Raw genomic sequence first — 27,566 nt, forward strand, 5'->3', positions numbered from 1 at the left:
TCTATACTCGTTGAAGGATGGGAGGACTGCTTCCTTCTGCGGCATATTTTCAGAGAGCATGGACTAATTCAAACAAAACTTTTCAACAGACGTACTCAGGAAGAGAACTTACAGGATACATTGACCCTAGGCTAGCAGTCAAGTTCTTGCTAGCCTTAGGAAAGCTGTTTTGGACCAGATAGAAAGCCATCCCTTCCCTCTGTTTGCAACCCTGGGCAGAACTCTCCTGGATCTCCTTAGGGCACAAGGGGACCCAGGAGAGGCAAGGGCTGAAATGAGCAGGGGGAACTGTGAAGGCTTTTAACCTCTCATTGTGTATAAATAATTCTAAACTTTTAAAACTCCACCCCAGTGAGCAGATGGAATCATTTAAAAATCCACTTAACTACAAAACATCTCAACAACAGGGTTCCCCCTTTCCCAGTACCTGCTGAGACGAGGACTTTCAAGGTGCGGAAAAACCTCAGTGGGGAGTAGTGAGGTACGGTGAGAAATGAGAATTAGAAATAGTGATTCCAGACTCTCTCACTTCATCGGCAGAGATTTGATTATGCGCTGACTTGGCGCCAGGCGCTGGGCCTGCCGTGGTCAGCATAGTGTCAGCCCTGTCCTCTTGGAGCTCTGCAGGCCATCGAGGAGGACCAACAAGTCACACATACTGTGAAAGTCATTAGCAGGGCTGTGAAGGAAGAGCATCAGGACTTGCATGTGTAATGGGGGCAGTGGGCAGAGACAGCTCCTGTGAGGAAGTGACATTTGATCTGAGACCTGCAGGCTGGGTAAGAAATACCCAGGGGTGGGGGAGAAAAGCTGGGTCAGAGGGACATATGTAGGAAAGAGCAGATAGGACCCAAACTTCAATTGCCTGGCAGCTTTCTTAAAATTTATGTATTTGTATCTCACCCTCAGAGAGTCAGATTCAGTGGGTCAAAAGTGGGGCCCGGAAATTTATCACCCCAGGAGATTCTGATGCAGGTCTTTCTGGGGACAGGCTGCCATAAACGTGGAGAAGCTCTTCTTTTCAATTTGCAATTTTTCGCTGGAGACAACTCCAGGCCTCCTTCGTAAGGTGGCTATGGTTAGATTTGGCATAAATGTAACCCAACTGCTCAGGGGACCTTGCCAGCTTCCTGGTCATGGTACGTTTTATAAGTTTCCTTGATGGAGACACCATTGCTGTGGCCAAGGTGGGGTTCTCACTGAGGGCGCGTGTGGGAAGGCGTCATTGTGATGCCTCCAATGACAGAAGTGAGGAGCCGGCAGGGTTTCCTCCTTGGCGAAGACCTTTCTTTTTCTTTCTTTTCTTTTCTTTTTTCTTTTCTCTTCTTTTCTTTCTTTCGATTTTATTTATTTATTTGACAGAGAGAGAGCACAAGCAGGAAGAGCGGCAGGCAGAGGGAGAGGAAAAGCAGGCTCCCTGCTGAGGAGAGAGCCCCACTCAGGGCTCGATCCCAGGACCCTGGGATCCTGACCTGAGCTGAAGGCAGATGCTTAGTTGAGCCACCCAGGCGCCCCTCTGAAGAGCCTTCTGGAGGCAGTGGGGCCATAGCCAGCATGTAAGGGTAAGCTGGGTGCCCCACTAGAGTCTCGTCCCCTTTTCTCACCACTGCCTCCGTTGGCACAGGACCTAAGGAACTTAAGGTGGCAGGGCTGTCACGGGGATTGGAGTCACTGATTAAACTACATTATGCTTTTCCAGCCTCCATTTCAAGTCTCTACTTATATCAGGAGAGCGTTTTGATGCACTCCTTCTTTAAAGCCCTGGAACATTCGCTAACCTTGCCAGTAGAGAAAGCAGAACTTACATTAGAGCCTTGTGCAGGCACCAGGGGCTGGATCAAGTTTAATACTTGTTTGGTTTTTGTTCTTTTTATTTTGACACCTTCTATTTAGTGGTACTGGTCTTCCATTTACAATAGCAACATAAAATTCCCTTTCAAAATAGATTTGTTTGGTTTTTTTTAAGAGTATTAAAACAAGTAAATAAGAGTTAGGGGGCACAGACTCTCAGTGATGGATGTGAACAACTGCGTGTGGGAAATCTGTACACTGGAAGGAGCCATCTGGATTTTCTATGTCATCCCATCCTCATCGCAACCCTCCACGGCAAGAATGGCCATTTCCCCCAGTTGACAGCAGAGATCACTTTCTCAGAGAAGTGAAGTGACTTGGACAGCCTGGTCCACGTCACCACTCTGCTCTCTCAGCCTGCTCTTCGCCAGGAGTAGGAGACACAGCGACCCCATACGCTTCTGTGACCCCTCCTCTCCCCTGCTTGCTCTTCCTTCGTGCTTCCTGGGCATTTTCCCCTTCTGTCTGTAGCCTGGAGCTGCCCTCAGAGGACCGGGCGGGGCTGACCCCACCCTTTGTCCTGGCCTTTTTCATTTCAGCCTGGAGAACTTGGGGTGTTAATTGTCACGTCACCAAGAGCAGAGCTCAGGGGCACTGGAATCCAGTCTCTTGCTCTTGGACACAGCTTATCCTATGGGTGGTCTGGAGCCCAGTTTGAAGCTTGTTGATGTTTAACAGTGCTGGTGAAGGTTGACGAGATTATTGAGCTCTTGAATATGGTCAGCGTGTCCCAGAAAGCTTGAGCTGCTCTGGAGAATCACTTTGTGTGTGGTTTCTCTTCAGAAGGCCCAGCAGCTTGAGTTCCCTCAGCAAGTGATTAGTGGCATATTCGAGGTCTGATTCACTGGGACATTTCTGTTCTGGAGAAGAAAGCTAGTCTGATTGCAACCTCAGAAACTTGACACTCTTGGCCCCTTTTTGGTTCTGTGGCACCAGCGGCTTCTAGAATCAGCCCACAGGGAGGTGCTGGCATACCTAGTGGGGAGCATCCGCAAAGCACAGCGCCTCACTGAGCTACCCTGGAAACTGAAGTTGGTGGAGACTGGCTGCATCTGCTTCTGGATGTCAAGAATGCTGTGATACCTTGGGAATGTGCTGTAAAGGATGCTGGGGTTTTTTTAAGTGGCCATTCATCTTGTCTGTGGAAACCTCAGGCTTTCTTCCCTCCTGACTCAGCTTGGGGCAGGATCTTCTGGAGCCAAAGAGAATGCAAAATCTTTCTGGAGGGAGCTCTACTGGGGAACTCAAAGGAGGGGCGCTTCTCTCTGCAAATTTGTGATAGTTTGTGCACGGTCACCTTCCCTCTGGACCCGCAAGTCAGAGAAGCAGGCTGGTTTTTCTTATGTCCACATGTAGTGTTGTAGGCTCCTGTTTAAGAAGTACTGTATTTTCCGGGCTGCTGGCTGGCAGTGATTGGCCCTGTCGCCCTGGGCGAGTCACCTTTCTCGTGTCTCTGCATCCAAAGCACACGGAGGAGTGTCCTCCCCAGGGTTCCAGAATCCCATGGGGACAATAGAGGAAGGATAGATGAGAAAGGGATTTGAAAACGTTCAGGGTATACTGCAATTTTGCTTTTCTTCCACTGGTATTTTAAGCAGTGGGGATTTCGTGGTGCGCATGGGCCCTCATGCACACATATGCACACATCTGGCTTAGTTAGGGGTTGTTTACAAGGAACAGAAACGCACTCAAGCTGGCATGAGTAGTTGGGTTAGGCTCTCAGGATACAGTTGTTAATCACACGGGCATCCAGATTCAGGAAATCGAGTTCAGCTGGGATACAGACACCAGAATGGGATTCAGAAATCTGGCCCCTCTCACCCTCCTCCTCGGGGGCTGCAGTTTCTCATTTGCGTCTCTGTTCTCTGCCATCTGTTTTTCTGACTGCCCCTTCTCTGTCACCTTAATTTTTCTCCGCTTGTCGCTGGTCCAGCAAGTCTGCTCCTGTCTCTGCTTCACCTCCACCACCGTCTGTCTAATCAGCACTGCTCCACCTTTTCCACATCCCTGCCACATTAGAAAACAATCACTGTTTGTCTTCTGGGATAAAGAGACAAAGCAGCTTGCCACCAGAGGCCAAGGACTAATGGGGGGGGAGATGGGGGGCTCCAGCTGCCCCAAGGGCTGAGAGAATCAATATGGCGTCTTCCTCTAACCCAAGTGTTGCACATTGGTTGGAAAGCTCCAACCTTACTGAAACTTTTTTCTTTTTTTTTAAGATTTTACTTATTTGACAGAGAGGGAGAACAAGCACAAGGAGGGGGAGCGACAGAGGGAGAGGGAGAAACAGCCTCCCCACCAAGCAGGGAGCCCAACACAGGGCTTGATCCCGGGACCCTGGGACCAGGACCCTAGCCGAAGGCAGACGCCCAACTGACTGAGCCACCCAGGCACTCCCTGAATCTGTCTTTGTATCCAATTTCTTTTTTTTTTTTTTTTAAGATTTTATTTATTTATTTGACAGAGATAGAGACAGCCAGCGAGAGAGGGAACACAAGCAGGGGGAGTGGGAGAGGAAGAAGCAGGCTCCCAGCGGAGGAGCCTGATGTGGGGCTCGATCCCAGGACCCTGGGATCACACCCTGAGCTGAAGGCAGACATTTAACCACTGTACCACCCAGGCGCCCCATTGTATCCAATTTCTGAATTACCAGGAGAGTTACGATTGGCCTGAGATCAGGTGTCCACACCTACGGCAGTCATCTGTGGCCCGAGATGGGTGCCCATGGAACACACATGTCCCACCACAGGGGTTGGGGATCTGTGGGGCAAGGACCAGCATCCCAGGTGGAGTGTCCAGATAGCAAGCAGGTTCAGTACCTAGCAGGCTCCTTTCCTCCCTTGAAGGCAGGGACCTTTGTCCTTAATCTCTATATCCCCACAGCATCTGGCACAAATACTTGGTAGGTTTTAGATGCTCGGTAAATATCTCTTGATGAATAAATGATGAGGCATATGCATGGTGTAGATCTGAAGTTATGCTAAGCAGTATCTTGAAGTGTGACAGTTGATCTCTCTAGAAAACTCCCTCATTCCCCCCCCGCCCCCCGGGACCTGTCCTTGGATGCTGCTTTACCCCATCTCTCTAGCACTTCTAGCGACCAGGAACATTCTTGCTGTTTTCTTCTTTCTTGTTACCATCTGAAGTCTCAAACTGAGAGTAGTTAACCAGCGAGGCAGGCTGCCCGTGTTTCTTCTCAGTATGAAGCATTTGGAACCAATTGCGCGGTGGCCCCTTTGAGTTAGCTGTTTAGAACTAGAAGAACACACACTAATACTTCATTGTAAAAATGTCTTTCCGGCCAGTATCTTGGACTTTTGTGTTTCTGTGGAAACGCCCATCTAAATTTCCTGCTTGGTTTTTTTTCCTTAATGGTCAGGCATTAACCTGGCAAATACTACTATTTTTTTAAAAAATTCTGATGTTAAGCAAGTGGCCGCAGTACCTTTTGGAGATAAGAAATCATCGTTCAGTAATTGGACATCAATTGTTGGTGGCTGACATCCTGTTGAGAGTGACAGAGGCTGCAGAGACCCTCTGCTTAATTAATAGTTTCTTCTTGGACCCTTCACTCACCCTGTTTTTTAACAGCCTTATTTAGCAGAGAGATGTGCATTGATGATGTTTCTTTGTAAGGATTGGGGAATGTATTACTTCGTTCTGTATTTACTCCCGTATTTGTTTCTATATTGGGGAATGTATTACTTTGTTCTGTATTTACTCCCATATTTGTCTCTATATTGGGTATATATTACTTTGTTCTGTATTTACTCCCGTATTTGTTCCTATATTGGGGAATGTATTACTTTGTTCTGTATTTACTCCCGTATCTGTTTCTATATTGGGGATGTATTACTTTGCTCTGTATTTACTCCCGTATCTGTCTCTATATTGGGGATGTATTACTTTGCTCTGTATTTACTCCCGTATCTGTCTCTATATTGGGGATGTATTACTTTGCTCTGTATTTACTCCCGTATCTGTCTCTATATTGGGGATGTATTACTTTGCTCTGTATTTACTCCTATATCTGTCTCTATATTGGGGATGCAGCTCTTTGTTGTTGTTTTGTTCTCCTTATTCTACATGAATCACTTGGATGCATAAATTCAAGGACATTTGTTTGCGGCTCTCATACATCTGTCTTGAATTTCATCTTTTCCACCCTGTCTTCTACTTTCCAAACAATTTACCTCCCTCTTTCTCTTTCCCTGCTGTTATTTATTTCACTGTGGACCCTTTCATTTCAAGAGCTGGCAGAGGGGACCAGTGCAAGCCACATGCATTTCTATATCAAGGCCTTGGGGAGCGCGGTGATCACAGCTTCTTAGGATAGGGCACGACTCCTTTCACTGGGGACACAGCTGGCCCGTAGCAGTGTGGCTCACGCCGCTCTCAGAGCCGCGACGGAGCCTGCCGGCTTCCCGGTGACGTAATGGCGTTCCTGTCACGGCCCAATCCAGTCCAATTTAGGAGGACCTTCATGTGCCAGGCTCTGTGTAGAATGGGCCGTAATGACTGTCCTCTTTGATCTCCCGCCCCCCCCAGTCGGGGAATTTCTCACATCATTGTAAATGTTTCCTTCCCTCCCCTTGTCGTTTGGCCCAGGCTCCGTGGGCCTTCCCGAGGCAGGAAAGTGGTAACAAGGGGTTTAACTGGGCACTTGGAAAGTTCTGCCAAGAAACAGAGTTTTCCTGCACCCAGTGGAGGGGGAAAAAACACCGCAAAAACACCCCAATGAAACAGCAGTCGGGTAGGAAATGGGAAGGAGTGCTCTGCTGAGCGCTGACGGCCCCGCCGTGGGTCAGGTGTGGATGGCGCTGAAATGCTAACCGTCTCCGCAGTTCGCACACACCACGCTTCCTGCTCCTGTTTTCATTTCAGGGGTGGACGTGGAACCACCCAGCCCGGCCTGCTGGCCTGTATGTTACAGCATTGGGGTTCGGAGGGGTGACGCAATCGCAGTCCCGATCGACGGGAAGCTGCGGGAGGTTTTCAGCCTGTTGGCCTGATCTCTTTTTGGAAAAGCACTTATTTAGTAGCTGTTTAGGTGATGAACGTGTAAAACCACGATGAACGTATAAAAATGAAACACCAGCTCGCTTGCTTTTCACGCTGCATCTGCAGAGTCACCTGCGTGAAGCTGAGAAGTGGCCTGTTTCTCGTCCCGGATGTCATTGTCCTCATCGTGATCATTTATTGACTGCCTACCATATGCAAAAGCAGCAGGAGATTTTATTCCCCCGGAGGGACGCGTCTAGCGAAGGACACGTGAGCTGGTCTTCTGGTTTTGAGCCCTGTGAAGATGACGGCAGTAGGATTCCACAGGGATGGAATCCCTTCTTGCTCTCGACTTGGCGCATCACTTCGCATCTTGAAACTCCCTTGTTCCCACGGTGTATGGAATCTGCCTTTGTCTCATCGGAGCTTTCTACCTGGTCCAGGGGCACTGCCGTGTGCAGTGCTGGTGTTGGACGTGTCCTCCTAGTGCTGAGTGTGAGAGTTAGTAGGAAATCAGAGCCTGGAGCTCGTCAGCGCCCCCCAGAACGGAGGAGGCTAGGGAGCCTTTTGTCCGGTCCTCGGGACCCTGCCCTCACATCATCTCAGTGGTGGTCATGGGGGGGGGGGGGCGTCTGTTTTCAGATGCGAAAAGGCTTCTTAGCATGGATTTTTTTTTTTTTTTAAACAAAATGAAACAAACCTTGCTAGCTTATTTTTTGCAAAGTCCTTTGGATGGATTAGTTGGGATGAATTGATGGCATCTGCCACCTTCCAACTAAGGACAGGGAATGAAGAGAGAGATTCCTGCCCTGACAAGCTACTTCCTCCAGCAGAATGGCCACATCTACAAGGAATGGCACTCTTCCTTCCACACAGTCCTTATTTCTAGAGTTCCTTTTGTGTTTTCTTGCAACCTTCTGGGTCCTCTAAAAATCTGGTGTGCAGACGCTCAGAATTTATTTTTCTGTGGTATGAACTCAACAATCTGGGTTGAACTTGTATGGTGACACGTCTCGCAAAGGAGATGGCAGATCAGGGATCCCAGTGTTCAAGTAAAAATACACTGCTCAGAGCAAATGGGGGCCAACTTGAACTCTTTCCTGATTATATCAGCAAAGGATCCTCAATGACACAAGCCACAGAAACCCTAGCTCTGCCCCCCATCCCCCAAGCCCCCTGAGCCATTGCGTTTGGAGCTGGGACATGGTCCCTCAGATTCCAGACCGACTCTGACTCCTTGTCCTGTCTCATGGGCAAACGCCCAGCCACTTTAATCCTTCCCCCTGTACAGCATTTGGCCCTGGTCTGTTATTACTAGCCACCCTCTTACTATTGCAAACCACTCTGCCCAGTTAGAGGTTTTTGTACCAGATGGGGCTTTAGGAAATCCCTCTGTCAGCTTGTGAGAGCTGCAACACAGGGAAACAGAACAGCCTTTCCCTCCGTCTGTGGTGTCGGCCAGAAAGAACTTGGCAGCCATATGTCACTTTGTACTCCCAACAAACTGCTCATCTCCTGGCTTGTCGAGTCATTAGGGCAGGAAGTTGTATAGCATAGTCAACGAACCTCTTTAATTAGTGTTAGAAATGGTACCAGGTTCCAAGTGTGGAGGAACGGGATTCTCCAAGGCCCACAGGGAACTAGAGTGATGAAGAAATACTTGGGGCAGAAAAAAGAAAAATATTTTGCATTTCAGTGATTTCGAAAGGGCGAGAAGGAAATATTCACGTTTTTGTCCTTATGTTTGTGGGCATCGTTTCTAATCTTAATAATTTGCTGCTGTTGTTGTTGTTGACTGAGGCCGATCCGAAGGTGCAGCTTTCCGAAAGGAAGTTTGGTGACAAAGTTGGTTGGTGAGGGACTGTGAGAAGGAGGGAGGAGGAGGCAGCCTCCGGTGCTTTAGAATGTGCTTTAGTTCCCTGTCGGCTTCTTCGACTGCTGGTCACACGTGGGACGCAGCCCCCGTCCCATGCTCTTTGTCACCAGAATCACGAGACGGCAGCCCACTGCCGCTGGACCCGGGTCTCCAAGCCGTGGGGGACACTACTTTGTTATTTTTTTAATTTCTCATGCCCACCCACATGGCCACCGCCAGCCCCTTGTGTCTGTGGTGCTTGGGAGCATTTCTTAGTCGATGTCTGTCACTCCACAGAAAGAAGGATCCACAGACTGGCTGCCAGCCTGGAATGTTGTCTTCATTTCTGTGAAGAAGGGGAGCTGTTGCCTACCCCCCAGCGTCATTATTGGGGAAGTAGAGACTCCTCTGCTCTCCCCTTCCTTCATCGGGCTTGATCTGCTTACATCTGGCAGAAGTTCTCTTGTAGAATATTCTGTACTTTTTGTTTTTTTTAGTCTGACAGAGAGAGACAGCGAGAGAGGGAACACAAGCAAGGGGAGTGGGAGAGGGAGAAGCAGGCTTCCCGCCAAGCAGGGAGCCCGATGCAGGGCTCGATCCCAGGACCCTGGGATCATGACCCGAGCTGAAGGCAGACGCCCAACGGCTGAGCCACCCAGGCGCCCCTATTCTGTACTTTCTCATACGGATTTGTGTGCATCATCCCGGGTCCCAGCCCTGGCAGGGCCCAGTGGCGCTGTGGCGTCCCGATCACCACAGTCAGTGGCTACCTGTTATGTGCTTTTGCGGTCTGACCATGAGCCCTCAGTGGGCTTTCTGATGTCCAGCCTGGAAGGGCACACATTCGACGTGTTCTCATGTGAGTGCTTGCTGTGGGCCAGGGGCTGCTCTGAGCACATACATGTATGATTCTCGTAGGAGATGGGTACCACCAGGCCATTTTGCGATTGAAGAGCATAAGGCTTGGAGAGGCCAAGTGATTTGGCCGAGACGGCTGAGCCAGGGTTCAAACTGATGTGCCTGCCCCCAGAGCCTGAGCTCTTGCCTGCCACACTGCTTCCCCCCTCGGTGCCGTGAGGCTGTGGGGCTGCCAGAATGCAGCGATCCCCTGGGAGAAAGGATTAGAGTCATGTTTGTGTTGTGCCCGACCTAGTAGACCGTGTGCGGCCCTTTATCCCAGGAACCCACCGTGAATATGACAGCACGCTGGAGTCATGGGCTAAGGCGGAGGTGCGGCTTGCTGTGGACGGGTGAGGTGTGTGCTGGAAGGCTGGCCGCTGCTGAGGAGAGACAGCTCTTGGATGACGAGATAAAAGGAAGAAGCACTGTATCCGATTCAGCACCTCTCCGACCAGTGGCAGAGTGATTTCTGCTGTAAAAAAGTTCATGCAAAGCAAAGCGAGCCTTGCGAGAACTTAAGTCCACGCAGCACCAGTGAGTGACTGGCATTTCCTCACTCCGTCGGCTTGTCTCCTGGCCTGGTTCCCCTACCTGTGGGTGCCCCGAATGATACAAGGCCCGAGAAGTCGTTGCCTCCGCCCGCTCCCCCGGAATGGGAACCGGCCACTGACATGGGCGCTCATACACTGGAGTTAGAGGGGTCACCACATGTTTCTCCTGCCGCATTCCCTAACCGAGATGGAGCCAGCCTTTCTCCTGCCCTGTGTGTTCCTTCCTCCTGGCTGTTGCCATGATCTGTCCTGGGTCTGGACAAAAGTAGTCATGGTTCTTTTTTTTTTTTTTTTTTTTTAATTATTTATTTATTTTTCAGAAAGAGAGAGAGAGAGTGGAGGAGCAGGGGGAGCGGCAGGCAGATGGAGAAGCAGACTCCCTGCTGAGCAGGGAGCCCGACATGGGCTTGATCCCAGGACCCTGGGATCACGGTCCTGGCTGAAGGCAGGTGCTTAACTGACTGAGCCACCCAGGCATCCCATAGTTCTGACTTTTGTTTTTTTTTTAATTGTGGTAAAATAGAGAAAACGTAACATCTGTCATTTTAATCCTTTTCAACTTGTAAACTGTAAGATCCTGAAGGCAGACAGAATATTTCACCCCCCCATCATTTCTCCTGCAACACTTTGAATCACGTTGCGAGGCAATGACACCTAATATTGGATTACATAGCCCAACTAGGGCAGTGATCCGTTGGTTAGAAAACTTACTATTCTTTTTTTTTTTTTTTTAAGATTTTAGTTATTTATTTGACAGAGAGGTAGCGAGAGAGGCAGCACAAGCAGGGGGAGTGGGGGAGAGAGAAGCAGACTCCCCACTGAGCAGGGAGCCTGATGCGAGGCTCGATCTCAGAACGCTGGGATCGTGACCTGAGCTGAAGGCAGACACTTAACAACTGAGCCACCCAGGCGCCTCAGAAAACTTAGTGTTCTGACGTTTCGAGAAATGAAGAATACATTTTTAATGTCCCTCCAGCCCAGCCTTGTCTTTTGCATTTAGTACAGCCTGGAGTGGCAGAGACGACCCCAGAAGGAGGGTGTGTGGCTCCTGTAGCGCCTGGTGCTGCAGGAAGCAGGGTGGACATGTTCTTTCCTGAACCTCACACTCTGCGACGCAGGGGGCACAAGCCCTCTTTCTGAAGGAGCTGTGGTGAAGGGACCACTGATCATCGCTCCAGCTTCTTTTTTTTTTTTTTTTTTTTTTTTTAAAGATTTTTTATTTATTTATTTGACAGAGAGAGACAGCCAGCGAGAGAGGGAACACAAGCACGGGGAGTGGGAGAGGAAGAAGCAGGCTCATAGCGGAAGAGCCTGACGTGGGGCTCGATCCCGCAGCGCCGGGATCACGCCCTGAGCCGAAGGCAGACGCTTAACCGCTGTGCCACCCAGGCGCCCCTATCGCTCCAGCTTCTTAAGTGCAAATCCTCGAGGAGGGCTGTGATTTCTCAGCATCAGCCTGACCCGTCCACCTGCCTCTTTCCCTTGGTCTCGCCTGCTGATTGGTTCTCTGTGTTGGCTTCAGGCAAAGGAGAGATGGGAAGGTGAGGAGGGAACGGGGGTCAAAGTCCCCATCAGAGAAAGGGAGAAGAGCTCTAATTCCACCAGCACTTGTTTTGAGCAATTTATTCTTCAATTTAAAAAGCCTCTGGGCCCCCAACTATCCCAAGGCACTGGGAAGAGTCTTGGTCATCAGGGAGCCCTTCAAGCAGCTGCACTTGATTGCTTCGCTAGGCATCCCGTCTGGCTGGCCCCTCGACAGTCTTCTCTCCCTCCTTTCCTTCTGGTCCTTCATTCCCCCCATTCGTTCACCCATCATTCGTTGAACACATAACGTGTCCAGCCCTGTACTTGGCCAACCAACAGCCGTACCAGGCTAAAATTTCAGTCACAGGACAGATCACACTGGAATCATGCCTCAGAAGCAAGGTTTCATCTTACCTCTGGGACAAGGTCCTGCTGGAGCATCGAGAGTGATCCTGAGATGACAGTAGCAGCGACAGTAATAATAATTGATAGTAATCCCAGCAGCTAGCTATAATCGTATTGTACCTGATCCGTGCCAGGCTCTATTCTAAGCACTTTGTGGGACACATCTGAATCTTCACAACATCCAGTGAAGTGTAGGTACTGTTATCCCCATTTTGCAGATGAGAAAACCAAGAGAGAAGCTAGGTAGCTTGTCTGCGGTCACCAACCAGCAGGTGGCCAGAGCAGAATGAGACCTGGGCCAGCCTGGCTCCAGAGCCTATGCTAAGTAACCTCTGGCTTTATAGACTGCCTCCACGTCGGAGGGTGGGGCGGGGAGGCGGGTTCTTTTCTCTCAGACAGAAGAGACAATGAGCTTTAGTAGTGGTCGGTTCTTAAGGCTCTGTGGGCAGCATTCGGTGGAAGGGCAGGGGGAAGCTTTGCCTGAGAAAGCTCCACTGACCTTGCCGAGGAGCTTGCTGATGCATCCTACATCTGTTAGCTTTGGCTTGATCCTGTAGATTTGCAGCAGCTGTTGAGAAATAAAAACTTGGACCCCCAGTCAAGCGCAAGGCCCAGTCCTCGGAATGAGAGGCAGATTCTGAGTCACCCTCCGGAGTTGGGGCTTCTCGGAAATCACCAGGCAGCATTTCCCTGTGGCGTCTGTGGGTGCTGACGAATCCCCCCAGTGTGTCGGAGGAGCCCGGCTTTCGAGTGTGCCTTTTTACAGTTTACCAGTTCCCAGCCCTGTCCCTTTTGATATTTGCCTCATTGTTTCGTGGGTCACTGGAGAAGCGTTCCTGGCCGGCATTCCTAGGATGATAGCTCCAACCACGGCCTCGGAGTCGCTAACCAGAACCAGCCGCCACGCCGAGGAATGGGAGCTTTCAAGTAACTCAATAGCCCGTTTTGTCATCCTTACTGATTTCTGCCAAGTTGAGCTAATATTATCTCCTCTTCCTTTTTTTCCATTTCGTCTTTGTTGCCTAGCTTCTGAATCCGGCGAACTAGTTATAAGCCCTTAGATCTCTGAGCTTAGAGGGTTTGCTACGACCTCCTCTGCCCACGTCACCTGGCCTCTGGGCAGCTCTGAAAGGATGTGGCACAGCCAGTCCGACTGTCGTCGAAGTGAACTGTGGGTGGACGTTTGGCCAGACGGTCACCCGAGAGGGAGCGGGCACTGGATGTGGAAGTCACTCGCTTGCCTCCGGCTGCGGCAGTGCCAGCCAGGGAGGCCCTTCCAAAGTGCTGGGGTTGCCGGAGCCTTTTCTCTCCGACGGCCTGCAGGATGCGAGCTCCTGCGCTGCCTCCATGGTCTGGTTCAGAGGCTGCGGGGACGGGGTGCCGCGGGCCTTGGCTCTTCCTCCCCGGTTCCTCTGCCCCAGGCCACACCGCACTTCGCCCCGCGGTCACCTGCCAGAATGTGTCGAGACCACGCCGAGAGTCCCGGCCGAATCCCACGTGTCCCACGTGTTAGAGTTCTGAGTAGAGAGAAGAGCAGAGTCCACAGAGTCTCTTCAAAACAATTTCCAGATGCCCCTTTAAAATCTGGAAGTCCAGAATGGGAAGTGGAAGGCAGAAAAGAAAGGGGTTGGGGGGCAGCAAACAGACCTCATAAAACTGGCCCCAAAATAGGTAGATGTTTTGCAGAAGGTGCTTATGGCAAAAATACCACTTGCTACAGAAGGAAATGCCGGTCTTTCGAGGAGTTCTATATACAGCCTACTAACTCTGCAGTTGATTGATTAACTTTACAACAGAGTTGACAGGAAAATGTTTTTTTGAAGAGGATGCTGACAAGACAAGGGGAAATAGGCATAAATTTGGTGCAGATATTAGCGATGTGTCCCATGTGTACAGTGCTTTGGTTTCCACAGTGTCTCCACACACATCACCTCCAAATTCATCCTGAGACGTGGGCATTACTGCGCCAGGCAGGCAGGCGTGACCTGCCCGAGCTCTGGAACCGCGTCACCTACTGACGTCCTCTGAGAGGTCAGGGCCAGCAGGTGAACCGGGCCCCCTAGAGCCCGTTTTCATTCTGCATTGCGGGATTTCCTCCTAAGAAGGAACTCTAAGAGAGTGAGGAGGCCCCGACTCTGGCTCCTGACTCATGAAACGCTCTACTATCACACCAGGGAGGAAAAGGAACGGGAATTCCTTCCTTGGGGATCCTTAAAACTAAGTGCAGTTAGCGCTCAGTCCTGGTGGTTCTGATCTTCAGCCTCCTGAAGGCAGAGGGTGGATTGGAGGCCGCAGGCGGTAGTCGGTTGCGACAGAGTTCGAGAGCGTAGCGGCAGTGGGCGGCCAGGGTATGACCTCCCACCCTTCACTGTTGCACCATCTCAGAGTTTAGGCAAATGCTGATTTTTATTAGAGGGAGTTTTATGGGTGGGGCAATATCGTAGCTGTCTCGGTTGAATCAAGTTCAAGCCATCCCCTAAGATGAGACAAAGGGGTCATCATCAGGGGTCCATAGGCCACTTGGGATCTGACAGGTTGACTGACAGGCTGCAAGGAATTCACCAACTCTGTGAAATGACACACAGACTTTTTTGTGTATATGCATTTTCCTCCAGGGAAGCAATCTATAGCTTTTATCCTCAAAGGTGTCTGTGACCCCAAAATGGTAATGAAACCACTGTTTTAAGAGGCCTCTTTGAAAACCTTTAGTGGACTTGAGATGTGACACACAGTTGAAAAGGCACAGGGGTGAGTCTTGGGATCACTTCTTTAAGCTCCAGCATTTCTCCTGTCCAGTCACCATAAGAGTATGGTGAGACCTCTTATGACTTTTCTAAGATAAGGTTCACTTTTCTGATTCAGGTATCAAAATGGACATGGTTACAAAGATCATTCCCGTGCCTTCTGCACTGACTCAGAGCAGAGCAGCCGTGACGCTGCAGCCTGAAAAAGACAGTCCCGTGCAGTCTGCACGTCACCGATGAATGCTAGAAGTTCCTCAATAAATCGATGTTCTATAAAATTATACCATGAGGTATTAGTCTCCAGAAGGGTGGACTTTTCAGTGTCCAGTGTGAGTCTGAAAGCATAATTATTTTCCACTGAACGAGTGGACCTTTATTTGGAAACAAAAGATCCAACAACTGTGGGTAAATCACAAGCCAAGACTTCTGTCTTCCTTGAGACCCCATGGGAAAGAAAGGGGGGAAATGCCTAGGGAGGGAGTGAAGGGAAGGGTTATTGGGGTTACAGTTTCTTACCTCTCCAAGAAGGATACTGAGAGAAAAGAAATACCTCTGCTGATTAGGGGTGAAGTAGGGGAAGGGTGTTACAATCCTTTTGCCTACGTGAGGGACCCAGAGCAAATTCTTCTTCTTTTTTTTTTTTTTTAATCTGTGTGGGGTGGGGAGACAGCACCTCTGTTTTTAGAGTCTTAAAAAGCACTGTACTAATGCCCTCAGGGTACCCCCAGCAGGCCAGCAGCCCCCAGGTCCTCCTTTTATTATGTCAGCTGGGAGATGGCCCTGACTCCCACTGGGTGGCCAAGCTTTTAGGTGCTAGGTTGCCCAGGTACCAAAACCCACCCTTCCTATAACATCTAGCCAAGAGCCAACATATGCCTACATTCCAAGTATAGGGTGGGTGCCTACACACAGAGCACTCTATTACAATCACGTTGAATCTTCCATTTTTATACTGAAGGCTCACAGGTTGCAACTTACTTTAGGGAAGAGTCTAGCTGCCCATAAAGTCTGTTACCAGATGCCATTTGTTTGTGGGAGCCCCGAGCCCCAGGGAAGGGAAGGTAGTTGTGATCCCTTAACAGCACATGTGACAGGGACAATTTCTTCTAGGAAGGCAAGGATGGTTTAGTCTTGGAGTTGAAGGCTACTAATGAAATGTATTGCAACAGATCCATTCCTGATAAAACTTTTGGTCAAAAAGTTATGGAAGGTTATTTTTTTTTAATTGTGGTAAAATACACATAACATGAAATTTACCATCTTAGCCATTTTTAAGCATACAGTTCCATGGTATTAAATACATTCACATCAACGTGTAGCCAGCACCACCACCCATCCCTGTAACTCTTTTGAATTTGTAAAACTGAAATTATAGGGGTAGCTGGGTGGCTCAGTTAAGCTCTGACTCTTAATTTCGGCTCAGGTCACGATCTCAGGGTCGTGTGATTGAGCCCCACACCAGGCTCTGTTCTCGGCAGGGAATCTGCATGAGACTCTCTCTCTCCCTCTGCCCTTCCCCCTGCTCACGCGTCCTCGCATGTACTCTCTCTCTCTCTCTTTCGCTCAAATAAAGGAATAAACTATTAAAAGAAACACTGAAACTGTACACCCATTAATGCCACATTTCTTCCGTCTCTACCGTCCACCAGCCTCTGGCAACCACCATTATAATTTCTGTCTTTACGACTTGGACTCCTCTAGGTACCTCATAGAAATGGAATCACACAGTGTCTGTCTTTTTGTGACTGGCTTCTTTCACTTAGCGCGGTGTCCTGAAGGTTCATCCGTGTTGTAGCACGTGTCAGAATTCCCTTCCTTTTACAGCTGAATAACATTCAACACTATTTTATTTAACACGTAAAGAATATCTGTCTCACACCAATGGCTGATATTACATATGATAGTAAAAGATCTATCCATTATGACCAGGCAGAAGTTAGAGATGCTTGCTACTTACTATTTTGTTCTGGAAATTCCAGCCAGTGTAGTTCTATAAGAAAAGGAAATAAATGGTATAAAGGCTGAAAAGAGAAGATAAAGTTATCTTTATTTGCAAATAGCATGGCTTTCTGTACAGGCTCCAATGTGCTTTGAAGTGAGAGTATATACTCAAAAGTTAGCTCTTTTTCCAGTTCCGCCTTTCTGTTTGTGACCTCGAGCCCACCCTCTGTCCTACTCACCGACTTTGTTCTTGCATTTTTCCTTCTCATCAATTTTTTCCCCATCTGGCTTATCCCCAACAGCATATGTTAAAGTATCTCCCATGTACAAAATATCCACCCCCTGACCTCATCTTTCAAATATCCCCTCTCTGACCTCATCCTGTGTTTTTCCAGCCACAGTCCTATGCTCTGCTCTCTTTACAGCAAAACTCTTAAGGAAAGTTGTCTAGTCACCACCTTAGCCCCTTATCTACCATTTTCTTTTTCCCTCTACAGCCGTTCTTCTTTTTATTGTCCCATGCTAGGTGTTTCGTGTTGGCAAGTGGACTTGAGTTTGTCTGGTCCCCCCGCCCACTCTAGGTGTGTGTGCTGGACAGAGCCGCACCCCAGTCCCTCCCTCTTCCACTTGCTCTGTCTTTCATCCTCGAGCCACTGACTCCTTGACCTGTCAAGGTTATGAATGACCTTAGTTGCCATAGCCGCTGGTCAGTTCTCTGTCCTCATCGTACTCAGCATCTCAGCGGCATTTGACACAGGAACCTAATCTCTCCTCCCCAAAACACTCCTGTCACCTGCCTTTGGGACACCAGAGTCTCCCCATTTTCCTCCTCTGTCACTTGTCACTCCTTCTCAGTCTTTTGTGGGTCATTCCTGGATCTGCTGGGAGTGCCTTTTCCTCTATAGCCATGGCGTCTCCTTGGATCAACTCAGGCAGGCCCATGACAACAGCATCCAGGCCATGATGATTCCGATTTATATCCCATAACCTCCCCTGGCTCCCCAGAGATTGGTCAGTCCAGGTCCCTCCCTGAAATCTCCACAGGCACCTCGGATTGACCTGTCCAATCCTGATTTTTCCCTCCCGAACCTCCTCCTCATCTTGGTCAGTGGGGCCCCTTGACACGCGTTTGCTCAAACCCCCAAACCACAGTACATCCTTGATCTTGTTCTTTCCCTCATCCCTTCCCCACGTTCAGTTTGTCAGCCTGCTCTGTTGACTGTCTTCGAAATACATCTGTCCTCGCTCTCTGCTGCTGTAACCCAGGTCCTCACCGCCGCTGTCAATTCCTCCCTGGGCTATTTGCACTGGCTGCTCCAGATCCTTCCTTCCCCTGCAGTCTGTTCCTTCAGGGCTACCAAAGTGACCTTTTAAAATGTAAATCAGATCATACCACTCCCCTCCTAACCCTTCACAGTCTCCTATTACACTTAGAATAAAATTCCATTACTTTTACTAGACTACAAAGATCTGCCTTCTGACCTCATCGCGGCCCCCTCTCCAACTCTGTCTGGCTGCTCCACCACAGCCCTCTTCCCAGTCTGCCTCCCAGCCTCTAACAGGTGCCCTGGGCTTCAGGTGGCCTCCCCCATGCGCGCGTGACTCGCTCCATCTCCTATCAGGGGTCTGTGCTCAAAAGCCTTTTCTTCAAAGATGCCTTCCCTGATCACTCGCTAAAATATGTGCCACTCCCCCTCAGCACGCCTTTGCTCTTACCCTGCTCTTTTTTCTTTTATTAAAGTATCTGAAATTATTGTTCTGTTCTTGTTCGTTGTCTGTCTCTCGCGCTAGAATAGAAGCTCTGTGAAGGCAGCAGCTTTGTTTGCCTCATTCTTTCTTGTATGTTTTGTGCTGAGCATAGGACTGGTACATAGTAAGCGCCAGTTAATATCTGTTGAATGAATTTTAGCACTTAGCAGTCACAAAACATACTGGGCAGAAACAGTGTACTTAAAAGAGTGAGATATGAAATCTCTAAACATCAATAAGTAAAAGATAAGCAACAAAAACAAGGCTTTTTTTTAATTTAAAAAAAACTAATATTGGTAAGAATACTGAGCAATGGACTCTCTCGTTTACTGCTGGTGGAAATGGAAAGTTGTCCAAGCTTTCCTAAGTGGTGAGTCATGGGTGATTTTTTATCTCCATTTTTATGGTTTGCTATGTTTCTCATTTTTTCCAATAATTACTTTCTCCCCCCATAATTACTTTTTAAACCAGAGAAGTTCCTTCATCTTCCTCCCCGCCCCTTTTTAAACTTATTAAGCTGGCTGGACCCTGGCACTAGCAAACTTTCGGAGCGAAGCCAGCAGCGGGATGGTCTTGTTCTGCTGTTGAACCTCTTCTTGACTCTGCAGACTGTATCCGGTTTCCCTGGAATGATGCAGTTCCGGGCAGTGCAGACTGTATGCGCAGAGTCACTCTCCTTCGAAGGGCTGGTTTGGGAGCCCACTGCAAAGGCGGGGCCCACCCAGTCCGAGGTGGGGTCCCACAGCCTTTCCTGCCAAGACCCAGATCTCCACAGACAGGGAAAGCCTAACATTTCTTGGTAGATACCCCACCCAACTCCCTCGCTGCTCGGGATTGAATTAAAAACAATAATAATCTGCTCTGTGCAGCTGGACTTCCAGTGCCTGCTTCCCTTTGACACATCCGTGCCCCATTCTGCCCGTGCCTAGGCGGCCACCCCCCTGCATGGGCCCCAGGCCCCCGGAAGGGAGGCTGCGGCTGAATCACCAGTGGGCCATTCTTCCGTTTCCCCTGGTTTCTTTCTTCTCTGGAGCTGCCTTGGTAGTTGGACTTTTTGTTTAATTACGTCGCTTTCTGGGCTTGGCAGTTAAGTTCCAGAGTGGCCGGTGGCCCACCGCAATGGTGTTCAGCCCGATGGCTGGTTGCAGATAAAGGCGCCGGCCCCTACTCAGCTCCCTGACCTGCCTGGGCTGTCACATTCATGCTTCCTCAGCCATGTCCCTCCTAGACCCTGTTCCTCTGACAGTTGGCACAGCCAACCTCAAGAGCCTGCCAGTAGACTGTGGGTTGTTTTAAGTGGCATGGAGAACTGAGGGTTGGGGCTGGCTCAGGAAACTGCTTCCCTCGTGTTTGTGGGTGAGTGGCACGCATGGCCCCTGCTGATATTCCAAGCGCAGGAACCCGCTGGAGTGGGGAGAGGGCCAGACTCCAGCTACTTGGTCTTCTGTTGGATACCCTTGTCCCCTCTCCCTCGGGGCTCAGGGGACACAGCAGAGCTGGGAAGCAGAGGAGCACCTGCCTGCTGACAGGGTTGAGAGGCACGGATAAAAAGCCTCCCTTCCTGCCTTCATCACCTGGCGTTGGGGGTGCACATGTGGTTCATATCATGATCCTTCTTCTGTCTTTGTGCTTTTTCGATCAAGTGTCCATGGGAGAGGGGCGTAGCGAAGAGCTCTCTTGGAAGAGGTATGGTCCTCTGTCGGCCTTCGTCTTGGCCTGAGCCTGAGTGGGACTCAGACTCCCCTGCCTGCCCCAGCCCGCAGAGGCCAGTGGGCTTGTAGCTTCACTTGTTCATTGACCTGACTTCAGTATGTTCCAGTCCATTTACCCCTCAGGCCCGAGGGGCTCAACAGGACGCTGCAATTTATGCGGTTGGGACTTAACCACGTTTTTCCCTTTTCTTCTTACAGCTTAAACTTTGGAACAAATATCGCATTTCCAACATTCCATCACTAATATTCCTAGACGCCACCACCGGGAAGGTCGTGTGCAGGAATGGGCTGCTGGTGATCCGAGATGACCCAGAAGGTAGGACCTTGGCATGTCCATCCCGTACTCCCTGCTTCGTCCTCCTACCCTGACGTTGTCCCCATTGGCAGAGAACATACAAATGAAATATATGTGAGTGGGTTTACTTGGCTGGAGGATATGGTCATGATGAAATTATAGTATTCTCCAGGTCATGGTTAAGATTTTTAAAGAGATCAGAATGTCCCTCCTGGGGGCTTTAATTCATGGGCCAAAGGAGATAAAATCGGAAAAAGGCAATTCGGTTGTGAGGGCTGAGGAGGCCGTTGAGAAGCAGTGAGAGCCCGGAGACTGACTTCAGTGCCGTGTCCATAGCAGCGGTCACCTTAACAATTGGAGGCCGACTCAGTGGTTGTGAGGTTTTTGTCTCTTTAAAATCTTACCATCGCAAAGTCACAGTCTCTGTCTTGCTCTCCAGGCCCTAGGGGTGACTGACCTCATTTCTTGGTGCTGCCCAAGTCCCACGGCCTTGGCCTTGCTGACCGGCCGGGGGGGGCGGTGGCCGTGCGCTGGGTTGCTCTTCCCACCGTCCCGCTCACTGGCTGCCGCAGCTCTGGTCCTCTCCCCGCTGCACTGGAGTCGTAAAAGTGTCGCAAGGTCTTCCCGTCCCTCACTTTCTGATTAGGGGCTTCAACCCTGGTCACAGATTTTCCCAGGAAAAATTTCACCTCCTTCAAAGAATTGCCCTCAGTGGAAACCAAGGCATGGTAGAACCCAGTCTCCACCTTCTCAAGTCTCTCTCACATACACACACACACACACACACACACACACACACACACACACACAGACTCACTCTACTCCGAGCTTGTTAAAAGTGCAGAGTTCTCAGCCCTGCTTCCAGAGATGTTTGGGTCCCTTTGTTTCAGGGTGGGCTTGGCCACTTGCATTTTCCGCCAGTCTGTGCTGCTCCCATCCCCCACCCACCCCAGGCGATTTTTGAGGCGGTGGTCCATGGACCACCCTGTGAGAAAACACTGTTGCTCTTCCTGCCTGGGGCCTAAGTGTCATCAGAATGTAGAACATCTGGGTTGAGTGAGTTTTACTTTCCTCTTACTGGATTTAATTCTCACTTGGTTCCTAGGCCCCAACCCAGACCGACTGAATCAGAATCTCTGGGGGTGGGCCCAGGAGCATCAGATTTTAAAATTCCCCAGCTGACTCTAAAACGCTGTCAGAGTTGGGAGCCCCTGAGATCCCAGGGTTGGACTTGAAGGAGAAACCTGTGGTTCCTCCACGAGGCAGTGATTCCCCAACCTGGCGCAGTATCAGACTTACCTGGGGAGTCGGTTTTGCTTTGTTTTGGACATACATCTTCAGCCTTGGCCCCAGATCCCAAGACTCAGAGCATGACCCAGGCTTCGGTAACTGTACAAAAGCCCCCCAGGAGATGGGCCCTGTGATCACCCAGGTTCGGGAACCGTTGTCTTGGAGGTAGGGGGAGCTCTGCCACGAATGGGTTCTGCCTTTGTTCCTGCCAGGTGTTAACAGATACTGTTTGATGATAACACCCTGCCTCTCTGAGGCCCCTTGGGTCAGAGGCCATAAGGAAGAGTCTTAACAACGTTCTCACCATCTGTTGCCTGTTTCAGGTTTGGAATTCCCTTGGGGACCTAAACCCTTCAGGGAAGTCATTGCAGGGCCCTTGCTTAGAAATAACGGACAGTCCCTGGAGAGCAGCAGCCTGGAGGGGTCTCACGTGGGCGTCTATTTCTCCGCACACTGGGTGAGTGTTCAGTCCAGACGGAAGGAAGCAGTGATGTTGCCACCAAGACCAGTCGTGGTTGGCTCTTGGAGGTGCTACTGCTCGGGCATGACTTCCCCATGTCCTTACTCCTCCTGCACCTGACGCATTGTTGGCATGCCATGAGTGCTTATTATTATGAATGATGTGGTAGCAAGAAAATGACTTCTTTTGACTGGTCTGAAAGGATAGTCTTCCTAACCCATTCTGATGAGGCTTCCAGTAGTCTCCAAGGGGGTTCGTTTTAACTGCCACCCGCCAGCGTGCCGTGGCGGGGGGGGGGGGGGCGCCTGTGCTGGACGTTCGCCGTTGTAAGAAGCATGTTTGTTTCTGCCTCTTTAATAAGTTGGGTTTTGCTCTCCCAGTCCTGCTTGGGTCTTGCTTACCCGGTCTCTTTTGGCAAGTGGCTGGGAAATGGGAAGGCCAGATTCAGCGTCAGGCTGCAGGATCCCCCTCTCCTCTTGCAGTGCCCACCCTGCCGAAGCCTCACCCGGGTGCTGGTGGAATCCTACCGGAAGATCAAGGAGGCAGGCCAGAAATTTGAGATCATCTTTGTTAGTGCGGACAGGTAACGTGAGCTGGGGCAAGTGGCTGCGCGTTTCCCTTTTCCAGAGGTGGTTAACATGCATTTCTCTTACCTTACACATCTCACCTCCTAAGGGTAGAGCGCAGAGATGGGGGTTGGGGAAGGCTTATGTGGGATGATTGGCACACGGACAGATACATTTCAGAATTCCTTGTGCAATTGTCTGAAGGGGAGCTGAGAAAAACCTGTTCTTACTGTAAATATTGGGCCATGTCCACTTCCAGCCTGGGTCATTAGAGATTAGGCTGCAATTTTCTGATTTGTTCAGCATTTTGGATCACGATGAAAGGGCATGGAGGAGAAGGATGGAAAGAAAAGATCCAGAGGCTGATGGAATGTGACACCTGCTGGGATGGCTGTGCCACAAATTTCCTTCACTCTGGCCACATACTGTGCCTGGGGGCTGTCCTAAAAACAAGAAGGGCAAGCTCTCCTCCTGGAGTACCTCAGGTCCTTTTCACCACAACTTCCTCTGCTGCGGGCCCTCTTGCTGGTTTTACTCATCAGCCACCCTCCTTCCTCACAAAACTCCAGCTCCCATTCAGACCGAGCCACCAGGTGCTCCTGCTTCTTAAGTTCCTGTTCACAGAAGGTTCTCTGGGAAGCACACTGAGGGCATTCTGTATCTTTGCGGTCTGCACTGTGCCGTGCTCGATCCCCAGATCCCCATCTCTGCATGTGACTGGGGGTCAATTTGAAGGCATACCACATGGACCAATCACTTTTTTAAAGCTTAAAAAAAAAAATCAACTCGATTGAAGTATCATTTACATACAATAAAGTACATTTTGGGCGCACAGTTCAGTGACTATTGACGAAGGTATGTACCCCTGTAATCAGCACTGTTAAGTATACCACAAGGTGCCCTCTCAGTCAGTCCTCACCCTCAAACCCCCGCCCCAGGGAGCCCCCGATCGGCTTTTTATCACTTTGGTTAGCTCTGTCGTTCTAGCGTGTTTTATACATGGACCTGTAGGCTTCCGCTTGGCCAGGAGTGTGCCCCTGTGCATGGCACTGTTACACGCACAGATTCGACGCATCACGGGGAACGCAGTGTCCGTGTCCATCTAGGCTGCTTGTAAAAGTACCACCTGTCTCTGTTGAAAAATGAGAAGCTGGGCCTGAGTTAAACTGGTAGGACCCAGAGGAGCGGGCTACTGGAAATGGCCTGGTGGTCTAGTTCACATCGGCCTGCTTGTGGAGGCTGTTGCTTCTTGGTGGACACCAGAAGGGGTAGAATAATTCCCGCCTGAAACCTGGTGTCTGAGGAGCAAGGTGGTTCGGGCGCTGGCACCTGCGGAGCCCCGGCAGTAGCTCGGTAGCAGGCGGGGGGACCCTGCCGTGGTGCTTTCGGGGGTAATAGAGCCTTGCTTCCATGTGTGTCTCTGTAGGTCCGAGGACTCATTCAAACAGTACTTCAGTGAGATGCCCTGGCTTGCAGTCCCCTATACCGACGAGGCCCGGCGGTCACGCCTCAACCGGCTGTACGGAATCCAAGGTGGGCATTCCTGACTCCATGGCTTTTCTTTTAGAGGGAAAAGGACATCTTTAGTTCCATAAATGTTCATGTTCCTTACCGTCCTAAAAATTACATGCTATTAATTCTATGGTATGTGAATTATACCACATTAAAGCGATTTTTTTCCCCTGAAGTACTCGTCCAGGTGAAACAGCCACTTCTCACCAGCGGCCCTCGTGTGCTGTGCTACAGCTGGGCCATAGAGCACACGCTCCCAAATGACGTGGCCAAAACCCTAGCCTGGGGTTCTCCGTCAGACGGACTAGGAATGGTCTTTGGTTCCATCAGTCAGACTCTGAGCCTCAGTTTCCTCATCCGCAAAGTGGGCATGATAAATCCCTGCCACGAAGACTCGCTGCGCGCTTGCATAGGATAAGACATGCAAAGCATCTCCTGGTTCCTGAGGGCTGAGCGGCCTTGTAGGCGAGAAAACTCATTTCCTGAGAGGGTTGAAAACTAGGACTTAAAGTACTAATCGTGGTGTTTTGGGGAATGACGATGATTAAGTGAGACAGACTGTGTTTTTATTCTCTATTATGTGAATACCTTCTCCCCAGCCTTCACCCAGCCAGGTTTTCTCTTGGTAAAGCACTTAACTGACCTGCTAAGAATGAAATGCATTCTTATATGTCAATTTTATCTCCATTTTGTAAAAAGGATTAAACTCATTTCCTTTGTAGCAGTAGTACCAGATCCTGGTTAGCCCTAGGCAGACACAGCTAATATTTGAGTTCTCAATGCTTCTTGTGTTAAAGGGAGTAGAGGGGGGGAAAAAAAGACAAATCAAAATTTAGTCACAAATTCCACTGCTCAGGCAGGGACTCATCAGGTTCTTTAAGCTTTTTCCTCACCCTTTAGAGTAAGCATATGGCTTCGTTTGGAGCTAAGGTTTCAAAAAAATGAACAGTTAATTTTAAATCAGTGCTTCTCCATGTCAAATGCACGTAAGAGTCCTCTAAGGATCTTGTGAAAATGCGGATTCCCTGAGTCTGACTGGAGTGGGCTGAGACCCTGCCTCTCTAGCAAGCCCCCAAGTGACGCTGACGCTGGTGGCCCAGGGACCACACTTTGGGTATTAATAAGCTAGGTCTGTCAACCCTTGAGGAATTTTGGAGGCTCATGCCTTCTAGGGGTGGGAGGGATGGGGAGGCTGGGTGATGGACACTGGGGAGGGTGTGTGTTGTGGTGAGCACTGTGTATTATGTAAGACTGATGAATCACAGACCTGTACCCCTGAAACAAATAATACTTTATATGTTAATAATAATAATAAGAGAAAATGCATATAATAAACCACTTTTTCAACTAAAAAAAAAAAGAGAGAGAGAGAGAGAGATGACATCAGTTCCCTTCCCAAACAAAAGCTGAGTGATAGATAGGGAATTGTTTACTGGTCTAGAAGGAAGGGTATGGGGTTGAGTGACTTAAAGAAGATATCACAGGCTTATTTTCTTCTAGCGCTTTGTTTGCAGAGACTTAAAACACGCGTGCTGTAGGAGCGGCAGATGTTGAGATGAGTGTCCAGAATGACCTTTGGTCAGTGGTACTGAACAGAGGGTTATGTTGCCCCTTTGTGAGCATAAGCGAAACTTCAGGTCTCTGAATTCATTTATTCATTCACTCAGTAAGTATTTACTGAGGGCTGATTAGAGGATGTCTGTTCTCCCAGGTGTGGAAGATACAGTCTTGAGTAGAAACAGACCCAATCTCTACCCTCGGGTAGCTTACAGCACTAGAAGGGAGACTCACCCCATCAGTCAATTGTACAAATAAGTGTAAGTTGCAATCGTGAGGGCTCTGAAGGAAGGTGTCCCCAGTGCTAGCAGGGCCTGTAACAGGGAAATCCGGATTGGTTGGGAAGATGAGAATGTTATGCTCAAACCAAGTTCTGGAAACCATAGGAGTCGCCTTAGTGAAATGGAGAGGAAAGAGTGTTGTTGGCAGAAGAAACAAAGGCCCTGCCAGTGTAGGGCTGCTGGGAAAGAGGGCTGGAGTGTGACAGAAGAGACCTGGCTTCAGCCCTAGCAAGGGTCCTCTGCTATCAAAGAGTATGACAGGGAAAGGACAGGGCTTGATGGTTTTATAAATATTTTCCTCAGTCCTCTTTGTTCATTTAAAAAACATACCTTCTTGCTCCTAGGATTCGGATATTCACCCCAGAGGTAACTCTGTGTGTCACTTAAGGGAGATGTGACAGTCTTATTATTTTTAAGATTTTATTTATCTGTCAGCGACAGAAAGCTATCGAGTGAGCACAGTCGGGGGAGTGGCAGGCAGAAGGAGAAGCAGGCTCCCTGCTGAGCAAGGAACCTGATGCAGGGTGATCCCAGGACCCTGGGACCATGACCTGAACTGAAAGCAGACCCTTAACTAGCCGAGCCACCCAGGCGTCCAGTGACAATCTTGTTTTAACTGCATCATGGAAAAGGGGTACAGCCAGCCAGTGTGAGTCCCTTAGCCGCAGTCCCTGTGTTGTGACTAGAAGTTCTTGGAGAGGCTCGAGGTGAGGCCCACTGGTAGGCTGGCTAGTTCCAGATCTTTCCTTAGGGTTACCTAGATTTTGCTGCCCTTCAGTGCCCATGTTTATACACAGCTGTGCCCTGCTTCTTCTGAGGACCATAGATTTCTTGGTCCTTGCAGCAGTACAGAGACATTCCTGAGTTATCTCTATTCCCTATTCACCGTACACACTAGCAGATGTCTTTGATGTGTGTCTTCCTCTGACGCCCCTAACAAAGGCCTTTCAATCATGTTCTGGCTTCTCCTGCCCCCCTCTCCCAGCTTCTATACATGTCTGTGCACATGCGTGTACTCACACACAAATGTGCACAAAACGTAACTCTGTGCGACATGGTTGGGCCTTGGAGCGTACCCTCACAGGTGACTGGGGAGGCATCTTAGAGGTACATACCAAAAAGTGTCAGCTGTCCTACCTCTACCAGGCCTGGGGCCTCTTGGATCTTTGCCTGGGGCATTGTTGTCCTGTTTCCTGTCTTATTCCGCCCTCACTGATACCACCTCTGTAGTCTAGGCCACCAGCAACTCAGTCCTGTTCCTACCTCACGCTGAGTGACCTTGAACTAGTTACTTATCCTCTCAGTAAAATTGAGAGGCTTCAGTGTTGGGTCTTAATAAATATTTAACTGATTAACTTGGGGGAAAAGGGGG

At 49.7% G+C, this 27,566-nt stretch overlaps 1 protein-coding gene across 1 annotated transcript in view; it reads left to right on the forward strand.

Moving 5' to 3' along the window:
* The window catches only part of NXN (nucleoredoxin), a 149,873-nt gene that overhangs the window by 99,775 nt on the left and 22,532 nt on the right, over positions 1-27,566 (forward strand). The window contains exons 2-5 of the mRNA XM_026517799.4: positions 20,432-20,549; positions 22,142-22,275; positions 22,761-22,861; positions 24,271-24,377. Coding sequence (XP_026373584.1) covers positions 20,432-20,549; positions 22,142-22,275; positions 22,761-22,861; positions 24,271-24,377 — 460 coding nt within the window. The remainder of the gene's footprint in view (positions 1-20,431; positions 20,550-22,141; positions 22,276-22,760; positions 22,862-24,270; positions 24,378-27,566) is intronic.

The sequence above is a fragment of the Ursus arctos genome, unplaced genomic scaffold (assembly GCF_023065955.2).
Source record: "Ursus arctos isolate Adak ecotype North America unplaced genomic scaffold, UrsArc2.0 scaffold_24, whole genome shotgun sequence".
Lineage (NCBI taxonomy): Eukaryota > Metazoa > Chordata > Mammalia > Carnivora > Ursidae > Ursus > Ursus arctos.